At 42.0% G+C, this 16,606-nt stretch overlaps 1 protein-coding gene across 7 annotated transcripts in view; it reads right to left on the bottom strand.

The window, feature by feature from the left end:
• Positions 1–16,606, bottom strand: part of exoc6 (exocyst complex component 6) — a 75,677-nt gene that overhangs the window by 44,802 nt on the left and 14,269 nt on the right. For all 7 annotated transcript variants that reach the window (XM_069708781.1, XM_069708784.1, XM_069708786.1 and 4 more), the window contains exons 2-5: positions 9,553–9,724; positions 8,074–8,121; positions 6,155–6,245; positions 3,371–3,416 (exon numbers count right to left, since the gene is read on the bottom strand). In XM_069708781.1, the coding sequence (XP_069564882.1) occupies positions 3,371–3,416; positions 6,155–6,245; positions 8,074–8,121; positions 9,553–9,724 (357 nt within the window). The remainder of the gene's footprint in view (positions 1–3,370; positions 3,417–6,154; positions 6,246–8,073; positions 8,122–9,552; positions 9,725–16,606) is intronic.

Below are 16,606 nucleotides of genomic sequence, written 5' to 3'. Positions count from 1 at the left end.
CCTGACCCTCTCAAACCTGCTAGAATAATTAGATAATGTGAGACGTGATCAAGTCAAGCCTGACAGGTAAAGTTGAGAATTACGAACTCTAGTGTTCAGATAGTGTCAGTGTTAAATGCAAATGTGAAATATGACTTAAATTTCTATTAGACAGCTAATTAAAATTAGGCTTGAGTGTGAAAGGATGTCTTTTGTTAAATGACTGCAGCGTCGACTCATCTCGAATCACAATCCTGTACGTGCTCATGTGTTTATTTACTTGTATATTAATCAGAAGTACAAAAAAAGTTAAAATGCTGTGTAAAATGTACATAAAACGCTCTTCAGGTTTAGGAAGACAGCTCAGTGGGTTTGCCTGCAATCCTCCACTCTGAGGACATTTATGGTTGAGACTTACGGTTGTTGACTTCTGTACTAGTTGTTCTGTTAAAAAAACAACAACGCTATCAGTTTGTTTAAAATGTATTGCATTAACAAATGTTTCTGAATAGTCTTAATACAACTTTTTATTATTAATTATAAACTCGTAGCAATACATATAATACCAACACATTCTGATCAATCACCATGACCACCAGCTGATAAAAAATGATTTGTGAGCCTGTTGTATAGTAAATTGTCTATTTTTTGTTCCAGCTCAGTCAGTCCTTCATGCTCCATGTTAGATTGTAAAATAGATCATATATCTGATGGTGCTAACAAGCAGCACATGTCGATTCACTTTTTGCCACCATCCCTCCACCACATTTACAAACTGTGACTGTGACCTTTTAGGAAACCAGGGTTTGTAAATAACAAGAAAGCAATAACAGTGGCAAAAACAAGTAGCACAGTAACAGGTGTAAAATAAATACATGATGGTGTTCTGAGAAAAATGACAATGCTTTCAGAGAGCATCTGAAGCAGCAGTGTCCAAATTCTTTGTTAGGATGGGCCAAAATGTCATTAGGAAGAAGGGCTATGGGCCTAAAATATACATTTAGGTTATGTGAAATTACATTTTATTAAAATGTATAAAATAAAATTTCTGAATAATTAAAACACTGCCATTTTTTCCCCTTCAAAGTGTTCTTTCATCAGTGCGCTACTGCCTCGATCTCTCCATCTTGACTGGCAGCCCAAAGTCAGCGATGTAGAACACCTGAATAGCACATGAGCATTTAGCGGGAGAGAAAGAGAATGCCGTGTTTCTTCGTAGATCAGACGTAGGCACTGTGATCACAATGTAATAAGGAAGCTTAAATACATGAATAGGAGGGGAATTTAAGACCTACATCTAAGTCTACACACACTGTAAAATGCTTACCAAACTGCAACCTTCGTTATCAAGATTTTGTGATCTTTCATACTGTGCACAAATCACAAGGGTTCAATGTTAGGTCAGTGTGCTGAGCTCCCCTCATTAGGCTGATAGGCAGGCTGTGAGGGGATCTAATTGGTCGGTCAGTGAGTGTAAAATGTCTTGTATACAAATGAACAGAGGACACTCTCATAAACTGTACACAGAAAAGGTCTGTCACAGTGCGGAGCACAAGGAGAGATGAAACAAAGGCTGAAAGTGGCAGGACATTGACCAGAATGTGACCTAAGCATCATCACATAAAACACGGCAGTAAAGTTGATATGCACCATACAAGCTCATTCCAAATCATACAACAAGGTACAGGCCATGTAATTCTGGTTTAAAGTACACTCCACATACAAATCTCCAAAGGTGGCAAGCATGGTCTAATTGCCTTGGATTGGCTGAGGGCCATGGTGGACCGGTAGTAAGGGGACCTTGTTGTGAACAAGGGCACACTGAGGGTCAATTATCCTGCCAATGAATAGTCACTTCCTTTGGTACACAGTAATGAACAAGAAAAAGGGTCATTATTTTCCTGTCCAGAGTGAAATCCCTTTCCCTCTTTACAGAGGCAGGCATGTAAATATGGCCAAACATAGAGTTCATCGGGTGAAAATGAAGTTCAAACAAAACTTGCACAGCAGAGCATGACTTTAGAGACTGTCTGGAGACTAAGATGATTGATTTCTATTATTTTTGTGTTGGAAAAGTGCCACCTAAACAGCTTATATAAAAATATGGACATGAGAATACAAGTATAATGTTAGTGCAGTTTTTAATTCCCACACAACATAAATGTTTCATATACCTTCATACCTATTCAACTTCGAAACAATTGCTGTAACTACATATTAGGCACCGGACTATACAAACTAATAGCACTGACGGTGTGGAGTGTATTGAGTGTATCTATTAACTGCGTACCACTTTCACTAATGGTTAGTAAGAAACTCTTTAACAGGTCAAAGCATCATGGCATACAGCAATTTCTGAGATATAAGCAACTTCTATTTAATAATTGTACATTCACAAAATTTAACCACCATGTGAGAGGCTCCATCATATCGATACATTCAAAAACAGAAAAGAGAGCTGGAGAGTGAAGACCAAGGGGAGCTGTTTCTGCTACTTGCCTTTTTTTTTTTTTTTTAAGAGTTTTTAAATAAATTTGTCTGGATCAAAAGCCTATATATAAATGTATGAAGACTGGCAAGTCACCACTGTTGTTGCTGATTTCAATACTAACTACTGACTCCAACAGTTCAGCAGAAAAATATGTTGGAATTCCAAGTTTATGCAATTAGTCATCAGTCATCACATTTGAGGCTATCAACCGGTAGCGCCCTTCAAACAGTGAAGCCAAAGGTTTACCGTGATATAACGTGAAACCACCAAAAATCATAAAAATACTGCACTGGATATATTTGGTCATAATTCTCAGCACGAGTAACGGCACACAGAAATATTAAGTTTTGTCTGTTGTTTTACTGGACTCACATTTACTTTTAAGTAATTGAATTATCTGCCAGCAAAAGCAGTCTTTTCTGCTCACTGTGATTCAGAGTTTCAACTCTTTTCACCACTGACCACAGCCAGCTTTCTCAGAGGGATGTGGTTGGTTGTAGTCAGAAGTGTGCATCTGCCATCACACCAAAAAGTAATGTTTTGGTGTGATGGCACAAACCAAAAGTGATAAAAAAATAAAAAATAATAATAACTTTCAGCTGCTAAGTCACTCTTTAAAGAGGAATTCTATACCAGGTTTTAAAAAGGGGAAAACACAGCTGCACTCGCTTCTACGGGTTTTTAAAGTTCAAGTCTATTTAACACACCACTCCGTCTGGCTTTCCCTCACACAAGCACATAGAGCACACCTGACCAGGCCCAGTTGTGATGTAGCATGGTACTAAAGTTTTCATTAAAATCCTGAGAATTTAAAGAGATTTCCAAATCCCTGTGATTTTTTTATTTTTATTTAATAGCACTAAAGTCACATTGTGATGAAATGGTATTTGAGATGGTTACCTTCTGGACTCCAACTGCTCCTTTAGTTTGCTGTACATTTCTAGCACTGCAAAGGAAGCGATGACAGGAAACAGGATTAGTTCATTGGTTCAAGCATTTTACAAAATTTCGCCCCTCCCAAAAAAGACAAATTTAACTTTGAACAGAAAGAGTCTGAAAAAAGGTCTGATGTCATGTTTAGGGAAAAGAACCCAAACCAAGGAAAATAATCAAAATCAGACAAAATATTATATATGAGGTTAGCAGTGGTTTCAGTCAGAGTTGCAGGCCTCCATACTGTGACTCAGTATTTTTTCTATGATTTCTGAAACCTATGACATCTAACTACTCTCCCAGTTCCATTATAAACAGCAGCTTCATGCTGTTTCAACTCTTGAAGTGCCATCTATGAAAGCATTTATACCAGTGTGTACCAACAAATATTTTTGGAACTTGTGGTTTGTATCTCCTGGTTTGGTAGATTTTCTTTAGAACAGGGGCCGTATTCTTAAACATTCTGATAATGCTGTCAGGGATGCTCCTAACTTGGGCAAATAATTTCTAGCAAGGAGTTCTTTAGGAAAATTCCCAGAGTAACTGAGCAAGAAAGGACAGAAATTTTACCCTTGGTGAGGAGGTGTGGTTTCGCTTGTTTGACACATTCTTTTACATATATTTTACAACTCCCCTTTTCCAAAAAAAAGTTGGGATGCTGTGTAAAATGGAAATTAAAATATAATGCAATGATTTGCAAATCACGTAAACCCAAATGGACCATCAAATGTTGAAACTGAGGAATTTGATTGTTTTCTGAAAAACATTCAACTTTCAATTCAACTTTATTTATATAGCGCCAAATCACAACATAGGTTATTTCATGGCACTTAACACATTAAAGTCCTTACAGCAAAACTTCACAATATTATACAGAGAAACCCAACAATTCAACAATTCCCACATAAGCTAGGAGGGAAAAAACTCCTCTTTAAGGGAGAAAAACCTCCAACAGAGGGAAGGAAAAACTCCCTCTTAACAAGAAGAAACCTCCGACAGAACCAGGCTCAGGGTGGGCGGCCATCTGCCTCGACCAGTTGGGGTGAGAGGAGAGCAGAGAGAGAAAAGGACAGCATAGAGATAGAAGAGAAGAACTGTTGGTGGAGACGACAAGCGCAGGGCAGAGACATGCAGCTCCATGGCGGGACAATATATGCTCATTTTGAATTTGACGGCAGCAACACGTCTCAAGAAATTGGGACAAGGGCATGTTTACATGCATCACCTCATTGCTTTTAACCTCTAACAACACTCTGTAAATGTTTGGGAACTGAGGACATCAGTTGCTGAAACATTGTCCCATTGGTGCTTGATATAGGATTTCAGCTGCTCAACAGTTTGGGGTCTCCTTTGTTGTATTTAAATGATGCTACAAATGATTTCAATAAGTGACAAGTCTGGACAGCAGGAGGCCAGTTTAACACCCGGGCTCTTCTACTACAGAGCCGTGCTGTTGTAAAACGTGCAGAATGCGGTTTGGCATTGTTTTGGTAAAATAAGAACGGCCTTCCCTGAAAAAAAAACATTCTCTCGATGGCACAATATATTTCTCCAAAACCTGTATACATCATCCAGCATTGATGGTGCCTCCCCAGAAGTGCAAGCTACCAATGCCATGTGCGCTAATTCACCCCTATACTGTCACAGTTGCTGGCTTTTGAACTGTGTGCTGATAACAAGCTGGATGGTCCCTCTCTAAGGGATGAGTGTCCCATCAATTACACCAACAACACTGGAAACGCCCACTATGCCCATGAATTTCTTTTTGTGAGCCTCCAAGGTGTGGACAGCCAGTGGGAATGTAATTAAATGCATCACAACATGAGGCTGTGAAAGTGCTGTGATTGTTTGTGTGATCACTCAGCTGACAGGAAGTTTCGATAGACCCAAGTCATCAACTGCTGCACCGTTACATGTTTCCAGTTGCCAAATATCTTTACATTGAGATCACTTTCATTTCTGCTGTTATTGCATTACTGGGTTATTGAGTGGAGGATGTGACACAAACATTATCCCTGCACAATCTAATCTGGAGCATTTCATTAACTCACTGCCATTTAGCTTTTGGAGATTATTTCTCCTTGTGGTGGTGGGGTGTGGTTAGCTCAGCTGCGGGGGGGGAGAGGTTCAGGGAACGGTGCCAGGAGAAGGATAATTGGCACAGCGGAACTAAATCAGGATGATTTTCTCTCCTATATAAGTGAGCAGGACCTGGAGAGGAGAGAGAAGACAAGAGACTGGACGGACGCTCGGAGGCAGGGCAGGAGAGCGCCAGAGCGAAGAGCAGTGGAATGTATCTCTGGGAAAATAAAGCAACTTAAAAACGAACTTTGTGACTCAGCTGGTCGTCTGTGTCCACGAGGAACCCCCACGGTAGCACAGGCCTGCTACACTCCTACCTCTATCTTTCTGCCATTTTCTCCTCCTTAAGTCTTAAGTGACTCTTAAGCCTCTATACAGGGCTAAGATGGTTTGTGAAAAACTTTCATCTTTACCATGATCTAGTGTTAACTTTAAGAGAAAATTCTTAGAAAATGTCATCATTCTATGAATTTTCATCAATTTCCGTTGTTAAAAGTAACTCTTTGAACGAGGAAGCTCTATGAATACGGCTCTTGGTCTTATTAAAACAGGAGTATATGGATAAGGACTCCAGTGGTACCCTGTGGTTACTCAGGTAACTAACACTAACACCGCATTAACACTAGAATTAAAGTGACCGTCACATTAACACAGAGCTAGCAGCAGTACCTGGTATACAGAGCTGGAGCTTCTCCACAGTGGTAGCCATGTTCCTCTGCTGGATCCGACAGCGAATCACCTCCTCTGTCTGAGCTGTCACCTGGGGGAGGGAACACATAATGAAAGGGAGACAATGAGAAAGAGGCCACCACTGATGACTACTGGGTTAAAGAACGGTCATGTCTAATACAGAACTCTCCTTGCAGTTAATGAGCATGCATACAGTGGGTACGGAAAGTATTCAGACCCCTTTAAATTTTTCACTCTTTGTTTCATTGCAGCCATTTGCTAAAATCAAAAAAGTTCATTTTATTTCTCATTAATGTACACTCAGCACCCCATGTTGACAGAAAAAAACAGAAATGTGGAAATTTGTGCAAATTTATTAAAAAAGAAAAACTGAAATATCACATGGTCATAAGTATTCAGACCCTTTGCTCAGTATTGAGTAGAAGCACCCTTTTGAGCTCGTACAGCCATGAGTCTTCTTGGGAATGATGCAACAAGCTTTTCACACCTGGATTTGGGGATCCTCTGCCATTCTTCCTTACAGATCCTCTCCAGTTCCGTCAGGTTGGATGGTGAACGTTGGTGGACAGCCATTTTCAGGTCTCTCCAGAGATGCTCAATTGGGTTTAGGTCAGGGCTCTGGCTGGGCCAGTCAAGAATGGTCACAGAGTTGTTCCGAAGCCACTCCTTTGTTATTTTAGCTGTGTGCTTCGGGTCATTGTCTTGTTGGAAGGTGAACCTTCGGCCCAGTCTGAGGTCCAGAGCACTCTGGAAGAGGTTTTCTTCCAGGATATCTCTGTACTTGGCCGCATTCATCTTTCCTTCAATTGCAACCAGTCGTCCTGTCCCTGCAGCTGAAAAACACCCCCATAGCATGATGCTGCCACCACCATGTTTCACTGTTGGGATTGTATTGGGCAGGTGATGAGCAGTGCCTGGTTTTCTCCACACATACCGCTTAGAATTAATGCCAAAAAGTTCAGTCTTGGTCTCATCAGACCAGAGAATCTTATTTCTCAGTCTGGGAGTCCTTCATGTGTTTTTTGGCAAACTCTATGTGGGCTTTCATATGTCTTGCACTGAGGAGAGGCTTCCGTCGGGCCACTCTGCCATAAAGCCCCGACTGGTGGAGGGCTGCAGTGATAGTTGACTTTGTGGAACTTTCTCCCATCTCCCTACTGCATCTCTGGAGCTCAGCCACAGTGATCTTTGGGTTCTTCTTTACCTCTCTCACCAAGGCTCTTCTCCCACGATTGCTCAGTTTGGCTGGACGGCCAGGTCTAGGAAGAGTTCTGGTCGTCCCAAACTTCTTCCATTTAAGGATTATGGAGGCCACTGTGCTCTTAGGAACCTTGAGTGCTGCAGAAATTATTTAGTAACCTTGGCCAGATCTGTGCCTTGCCACAATTCTGTCTCTGAGCTCCTTGGACAGTTCCTTCGACCTCATGATTCTCATTTGCTCTGACATGCACTGTGAGCTGTAAGGTCTTATATAGACAGGTGTGTGCCTTTCCTAATCAAGTCCAATCAGTTTAATTAAACACAGCTGGACTCCAATGAAGGAGTAGAACCATCTCAAGGAGGATCAGAAGAAATGGACAGCATGTGAGTTAAATATGAGTGTCACAGCAAAGGGTCTGAATACTTATGACCATGTGATATTTCAGTTTTTCTTTTTTAATAAATTTGCACAAATTTCTACATTTCTGTTTTTTCTGTCAAGATGGGGTGCTGAGTGTACATTAATGAGAAATAAAATGAACTTTTTTGATTTTAGCAAATGGCTGCAATGAAACAAAGAGTGAAAAATTTAAATGGGTCTGGAATACTTTCCGTACCCACTGTATGTCCTGACAGGAGAACAAAAAGCACTGCTTTGTCTTCTACACATTCATGCATACACAAATACACAGACTTACCTCCCTCCCAGCTTCTTGTAGTCTCCGATTAGTGTCTGTTACTTGACCCTTTGAAAACAAACACAGACATCAGTTTTTACTGTACAGCTCCTTTTGTTGTTCTCCTCTATTCTGAATTCGTACCAAAACTTTCACTTCAAAAATTACACAATATAATCCGATTTAGATATTTAACAATCAGTGAGGTGTTTTTCTTTTCTTTTTTTTTTTTTAAATGGACTTCTTCAGAAACTAATACGCTTGGAGCAGGGAACCACAGAGTATTGAGGGATGGACTGGAAGATCGGTGGGTTTTGTTTTTTATAAGATTTGTAGACGAATCTTATGAAAAAATGCAACTGTTGCACGTTGAAAACCCAAAATAAAACCAACCAATTTGAATTCTTAGAATTTGAATAGGGACACATCTTGTAGGTCGGCAACTATAATCTCAAAGTCTGATTAAGGTGGATGTAGTGAAAATCTTCATCCATCATTGGAGTTTTATGGTTTCTGTGACAAAGGAACTTCTGCTTAAAAGTAAAAGTATGAGAAACTTTGTTTTTATTGCCATTTAAGAATGTATGAATACCTTGGTCTGGGTTCTGTTATATTTGGTGTTACTTGTCTGTCCAACCTTACTTTCTCTCCGCTCCCCCTCTTCATGCCCTCTCTTTTCCCTCTGCCTCCCTTGCAGCAGCTGTTCAGCCTTGTAATCAGCTCATTGTCCATGAAGGACCATGGACAAAGGCAGGCAAATTCAGATTAACCAGGGAGCGAGGACCTGAACCCATCGTCATTGCACTGGGCCTTTCATGAGGTTTAATGGCTTGTGACAGACTCTTTCTCACAAGACTCAGTGACAAACTTCTCGATCCTGGATGGGGATTTTTGAACTCTCGGCTCTAGTCACACAACTGAGAGCCATGACCCAATTGACCGGTGAGGTTTTTGATGACAATCCTTTCAACAGTGAAGCTTCAAAAGGGAAACAAACTACATAATCACAGTTTCTTTTACTCAGTCATCGATGGTACAGGCCCAGAGCAGGAATGATTGACAGCAAAGATATTGGTGACGTTCACAGAAAGTCAACCGAGACCATTATGGAAACCAACTCAGAGCGATTAGTCAGCATTTTTCACACACGTGAACACTCCAACTCAAACCCCTCTGAAGGGAACCGAACTCAGACCACCTCTGGATGTGGTCCACCAAAACCAAGGACTGTTTCTGACACAACCACACATCAGGCCAACAGTGACTGCAGAATTACCACCTGGAGCACAAAAAGTGCAACTGGCTCCTTGGGGTTTTTCCAATATGTCTGCAATTCTGGAGCAGATTGTTGAAAGAAAAGCTGGTATGAAGGAAATTACTAGTATGCTGTCTGACAAAAACAAAAAAAATGTATGTGGTCATCTTAACATGGCAATTGTATTTTGATATTTATCTATGACTTTTGTGGCCTGCTGTCTTCTTTGCAGTATTCTCTCTTACCATCAGTTTCTCTGCGTCAGTGCGGACTTTGAGGAGCTCTGTGATGGCGTCCACAAAGCCTTGGTGATGGAAATTGCACATCTTTTCAATCTCACGGTCATGGTTCCTTATCCTGGCATCCAGCTTTTCCATGAAGCGCTTGTGGGCATTGGGCTGGTCATCGTAAATAGACCTGAGAAAGACAAACACAGTGATGAAACAAGGATGTTGAAGGAACAGAGAAAAAAAAAGGGGTAAGCAAGACGGAGAAAAAGGTAAGTCTCATGAAAGGCCATACTGCTTTGGCTCGCAGTATAGGAGCGGCACTGGCTTGGCTTGCATCAACAGCCGGGGGCTGGCTAACTATGGCAGCTAATGATCGGGGTTTTCATGGTGCAAAATCGTGATTCTAATTCATTTAGGCTTACCACAGTCATGGCAAATAGACTACATTTTATTAAATGTACCTGTAGTCTATGTAACACTAGATTTCCTGTGTTAAGTTTAGGACTGTCGCTCTGGGAGTGAATGAAACATGGCAAATGTTTGCAGTTTAAAACAAGGAACTGAACTGCAATTTATTATAGTTATCAACACGCACAGAAAATCAAGGGAACAGCATAAAAGAAAAATAACAAATTCAAATAATAACCCCAATACCGGTAATTTCTAAACTCTATTGTTGGTGTAACAGTAAATGACCAGTAATATAGTATACATACATATATATAATAATATTCACTATGGTCAATATTAACATACCAACATATTTCACACACACATGTACTCATGTCTCAGTGGCATCTATCACTTATACTTAACAGGCATTATTTAAACATCCACAGTTACTAAGCAACACACTCAACACTGTTCTCAATCTGACCGTTTACTTCTGGCGCTAAGTGCATTGTACTTCGCTGGGGTCTGCTGGGGGAGCAGCATTGGTGCCGGTGACACCAACAAACTTAACAAGCTGGTTAAGAAGGCCGGCTCCATCATCGGCTACAAACTAGATAGTCTGGAAAAGGTGGTGGAGAGGAGGACGCTGATCAAACTTTTGTCCATCTTGGATAATCCTGTCCACCCTCTCAACCACCTGCTGCAGGGACAGAGGAGCATTTTCTCTAAAAGATTCCTCCAGCTCCGCTGTCACAAGGACAGATACAGGAGATCATTCCTGATACAGGAGATCATTCCTGCCCACTGCCATAAGACTTTACAATAACTCACCTCTGGCAAAATCCATCACAGTACAATAACACTGTTGACTGTGTTTCTTGGTTGCTTGTATATTATATGTATATTATATATATAGATATATACTGTACTGTATGTATATATAGACATATATATATATATGTTGACTGTGTTTATTGGTTTGTTGTATATAATATATATAGATATATAATGTACTGTATATACAGTGAACCCTCGCTATAACGCGGTTCACCTTTCACGGTCTCGCTGCTTCACGGATTTGCATCGTGCATTGTGTTCTGCATTCTGATTGGCTAAACAGTCTCTCCGCTTCTTCTCTACCTGTTTGTCAATAATGTTGCGGTCTAATATGTACACGTACGTAAAACAGCTTGCCAAATTTAAGTTTGCAAATTCTCTTGCAATTTCAAGTTTCTCTAAAACCCATAATGTCGACAAAACGTTCTGCACCGACAAAGGCACTTGCACTTGTTCTTCTCTTGAAAAACCACACCTGCACCGCGGGCTTTAGAAGAAAGAACCGCTCCGGAGCGGAGTCAGGATGCAGCGGCTCAGTCAGAAGAGCAGTGAAATACACGAGTCACTATTTGTCCGACTGTACTTTGTATTTGTTTTCATAATCATTTTTCATTTCCTCCCGTTCTAATCCAATGACTCGGGTCGCAGTGGGGCGGTGCCGATCTCAGCAATTTGAAGCCTTCAGTTCGTATTGATGATTCAAATTATTATTTTACAGTACAGTAGTTATTTGTTAAAAAAAACATTTATACAGTACTTTTATTTGTTAAACAAATGCTTGGGCCTGTAAAAAGGTTTTGTTCTTTGGTTTCAATGTATTATGGAGTATTTCATTGTATAATAATTGTAAAAAAAATAAAGGTTACTACTTCATGGATTTCACCTATCACGGTTTCTATTTGGAACGTAACCCCCGCGAAAAACGAGGGTTCACTGTATACTGTATGTACTGTGCATTTTATATTTCATATTTATATTTTTTACTGCTATTTACTGCTATTTATTTTATTGCTTTTCTATTATATTATTCTATTGTTTCTATTATTGCTTCTGTATGTATGCTGCTGTGGTGAAAAAATTTCCCCTCGGGGATTAATAAAGTATATACCTACCTACCTACCTACCTAAAAATAAGAAAATGGCGTCAGCGTTCCCGCTCGGTTCAACAGGTCCCAACGCATTAACCCCTCAGCGCCTAGCTAGCCCCGTCGCGTACGTGTAGCTCCACAATCACAGATATCAACCACGTAAAATAATATTCATCAACAAATTAATATTTATCTCCGACTCGTTTTTTTCTCTTCTCTCCTGATTGGTATCTTTAGCCCAACTAAACAACTGTTACAACTGTCCTCCTTTGTAGCTCTACAGCAAAGGCTAGCTGTGAGCAACGCATTCGTCACTCACCGGAGATTCTTCTCAGACTTAAAGAAACTTCTTCCTTCGAAGTCGGTTTGGTTAACGATCAAATAAATAAAGCTCCTCAAAAGCAATGAGCAAAAATCAACCAAATGAGATTCTTCAGTGGTGTAGATCATGACCTGCTGTTTCATTGGAGGCATAAAGGGTCGTCTCCCAGGAGAAGACTTGATCTCCCGACGTGCACGAGAGCGCCTCTCTGGTAAACGTCAGTATTGCATGTGAGTTAACCCTTTAGTTGCTGGTAAAACTAATGTGGGTTACATCCTCCCCCCCTAAATCTGCATGTGTCTCTGCATGTACAACTTAAACATGAATTATCTGGTTAATGCCTGAGGAAGTTCTTTGGTAAAAAATCAAGGGCCTGCGTGAACGCTTGGTCAAGACTGTGTAGAATAGAGTGCATCACTAGAGTCAAAGGATTTCCAAGTGACTTGTATGATAGTCTTTCGGGCTCTGCCCTTTCTCTTTCCGACCTCCGGACTTCTGGTTTGCCACCCTCTTGAACAGCGTTATCTCCAGACACTTAAAACTCATCTGCATCATATTCATCCTCTACTTTTCTCTCCTCCTCTCTTAGTTCACCCAGTTCTTTTTCCACAGCTTATTTTTGTTCAGGTTCTTCTCTGACTGCCCCCTCTTCAGCTCCTGGATCTTCATCAACAGGTAAGTGTTCAAAAGGGTCATTTTGTTCATTCACAGGTGAGTTTTCATGCGCTCTCCGTTCCCCACTCTGACCTGGGATCTTATCCTCAGCACTTTTTTCATCTCCATCTGTCCTGGGCTGAAATACTTCAGCGGCAGGGTTTAGAGTTGACATATCAGGAATCATCGGGACTTTGTCTGATTCTGGGGTAGGCTCAACTGCATTTCTTGGAATTTCATGCACAATGGTGATGGTTGGGTAAGTGACATCCTCTTGAACTGGGATGGGATAGTAGTACTCCCTTTCTTCATGACTTTCATACTGGTGTTCCACTTCTTCCATTTCAGGCACAGGACTTTCCTGTGGTGCTCTGACTGCTAATTGTCTCTTGGGTCCCAGATCTACTTTGTCTTGTTGTGATGATGCTAAAAATCCACATGGTAAGAGTAGATCGCGGTGTACCGTTCTCTCTGGGCCGTCAGAAGTGAGTGGAGCCACGACATACACAGGAGAATCCCCAATGTGCTTGACCACTTTGTGCACAGCTCGGCTCCATCTGTCGGCTATCTTATGCTTTCCTCATATCCCAACATTCTTGACAAGAACATGATCTCCTACATCCAAAACGGATTCTCTCACTTTCAAATCATATCGCTGCTTGTTGCGATGAGCAGTTTTCTCGCTGTGTTCGACTGCAAGTTTGTAACTCTCCTGTAGGCTTTCTCTGAGTTTTTTCACGTACTCAGTGTGTGTGATTTTCTTCTGCCCTGCCAGAGAAAGCCTAAATGCTACATCAATGGGAAGGTTTGGCTGCCTTCCAAACATCAGCTGATAAGGGGAAAATCGAGTTGTGTCATTCTTTGTTCTTTGTAGTTATAGGCATGGACCAATGGCTGCACAAAATCACGCCACCTGGTTCGTGGAGCGTCCCAAGCATCTGTAGGAGAGCGCGGTTGAACCGCTCGACTGGGTTTCCACGTGGGTGATAAGGAGTAGTTCTTGTTTTCTTTATCCCCAGCAAATGACAGGTCCTTAATAACAGCAGACTCAAAATCACGACCTTGGTCGCTGTGCAGGCGTTCAGGTATACCGTAGTGAACAAAGAAACTGTTCCACAATGCCTTTGCTACGGTCTTTGCCTTTTGGTCTGATGTGGGCACTGCCAAGGCGTACTTAGTGAAGTGGTCCGTTATCACTAATATATTCTTTGTCCTGCGGCCGTCAGGTTCCAAGGACAAGTAATCCATACAGACGAGCTCCAGCGGTCGACTGGTCTGTATGTTCACAAGACGAGCAGTTTTCTCTGCTTTGGCCTTGCAGAGAATACATTTCTCACATTTCCTGACTTTCTCATCAACATCAGTGCACATTCTCGGCCAATAGAAGCGTGTGCGAACAAGATCCATAGTTCTGTCAAATCCCATGTGACCCGCAGAATCGTGGAGACTTTGAAGAGCAATTTCTCTGTATTTCTTGGGAAGCACGAGCTGGAAGGAAGCCTCACTTTGGTGAACCCGCTTCCTATACAGGACTCCATCATTTAGAACGAGCTGGTCTTGGACTCTGAGAATCAGCTGCACTTCCCTCTCCTCGTTCTGCCGAACACGGTAAGACAGACGTCTCCTGGCATTTACAATGTCTATGACTCTGCTGATCGCTGAATCATTTCTCTGTTCTACAGCCCATTCCTGCAGTGACATCCTGGGAAGAGTGCTTGCTCCAGGGGGCAGGTCAGCTTGAAGGAACTCTGCTGGGATCGCATTCACATCCATGGCAAGACTCTCAACTGCAACTGGCACAAGGATGTTTTCTCCTTCCGTTTCAGGAGTTTTGTCAAAGTGGTGTCTCTGACATATGGCTTTGACAGCTTCCTCAGGGAAAGTTGTCCCTCCTTCCTTTCCTGGGTCACCCTCTGTCACAAACTTAGAAATGAACTGCCTCACTCTTTCATCCTCAGCAGCTGCACTATGATCCACCTTGGGTGATTCGTGTGGGCGCCTGGATAGCCCATCCGCATCTTGATTCCTTTTCCCGGCTCTGTACTGAATGCTGAAGTTGAAATTGGATAGTGCAGCAAGCCACCGGTGTCCTGCAGCATCAAGCTTGGCAGATGTCAGCACATAAGTCAATGGGTTATTGTCTGTCATGACGGTGAACTCAACTCCATAGGTAATCAAAGAACTTCTCAGAGACGGCCCACTTGAGAGCGAGAAACTCGAGCTTATGGGTGGGATATCTTCGTTCAGAGTTTGACAATCCTCTACTGGCATAAGCGATTACCTTCATTTGACCATCTTGCTCTTGATACAGAGCTGCACCAAGTCCAAGTAAACTGGCATCAGTGTGTAAGATGTATGGTTTCTTGGGATTTGCGAAACCTAACACAGGTGCAGTTGTCAGCTTTTCAATGAGCATTTTGAATGGCTCTTCACATGACAGTGTCCACCTTCCGCCAAACTGAAACTGGCTGTTTCAGGCCAGTGCTGGAGACAGACTTTTGGTTTTTGGACTTCTTTGCAGGTACGTAACCTGCAGTCAGATCGTTTAGAGGCTTGGAGATTTTAGAATAGTCCTTAACAAACCTCCTGTAGTACCCAGTGAACCCTAAGAATGACTTCAGCTCGCTGATGTTGGTTGGTCCAGGCCAAGTGGTCAATGCAGCTATCTTTTCAGGGTCAGTTTTTACACCATCCTCTGAGACAATATATCCCAGGTATCTTACTGACTTTTTTTTTTTTTTAAATGGCACTTTTCAGGTGACAACTTGAGACCAAATTCCTTAAGCCTGTTCAAAACTCGCATGAGCCGCTCCTCATGTTCCTCAAGGGTGTCAGAGAACACAATAAGGTCATCAAGGAAAACAACGACTTCTGTTAGATTCAGTGAGCCCATACACTTCTCCATGACCCTCTGAAAAGTGCTTGGAGCATTTGTCACTCCTTGTGGCATTCTGTTGAATTCCCACAATCCCATGGGCGTAACAAAGGCTGTCTTGTGTTTATCCTCCTCTTGTACCTCGACCTGATAGTAACCTGATTTCAAGTCCATGACTGAAAACCACTTGGATCCAGTCAGAACTGCAAAAGTCTCCTCGATGTTTGGCAAAGCATAAGCATCCTTGATAGTCTGGATATTTAACTTCCTGTAGTCCACACACAGGCGGATCTGACCATTTTTCTTTCTTACCACGACTATCGGTGAAGCGAATGGACTCTCCGACTCTCTGATGATGCTTGCATCATATAGTTCCTTAAGGTGCAGACGCACAGCTTCATAGTCAGAAGGGTGGATGGGCCTTGCCCTCTGCTTGAAGGGAGTTGGATCAGACAAGCGTATCTTATGCTTGACAGCAGTTGTATGTCCGTGATCAAGATCTCCCATAGCGAAGACTTCGGGGAGGGAATTCAGCTTTCTGGTGATTTTGTCTTTCCATCGCTCTGATAAAGCGGAATCCGAGAAATCAAAATTAATGGGGCCTGCAGAACTCACTTGAGATACACCATAACATTCAGCTTTGGTGCTTGGCTGTTGTGAAGCCTTTCGTTCCATTTGAGGCTCACCCATTGGGGGGACTGATGGGGAGATGGAAAGGGGGACTGAGAGCTCTGCTAGGGCAAGATGGGCTGGCAACTTGATGTCATGTGTGGTCTCATTCTTAAGCAGTATGGGGACTTCAAATGAAGTCTGACGTGGGCTTGACATAATGTAGCTGCAAAAGGCCAAACCATTTGGTAGATTAGAGGAGGTGGGAGGCTCCACCATGAGGGGAGCTCC

The sequence above is a fragment of the Brachyistius frenatus genome, unplaced genomic scaffold (genome assembly GCF_029030835.1).
Source record: "Brachyistius frenatus isolate BFR_SWC_R1_liver_20210118 unplaced genomic scaffold, ASM2903083v1 Contig_78, whole genome shotgun sequence".
Lineage (NCBI taxonomy): Eukaryota > Metazoa > Chordata > Actinopteri > Embiotocidae > Brachyistius > Brachyistius frenatus.
Note: the sequence above shows the minus strand (reverse complement) of the source record. Positions and strands in the feature narration are given on the sequence as shown.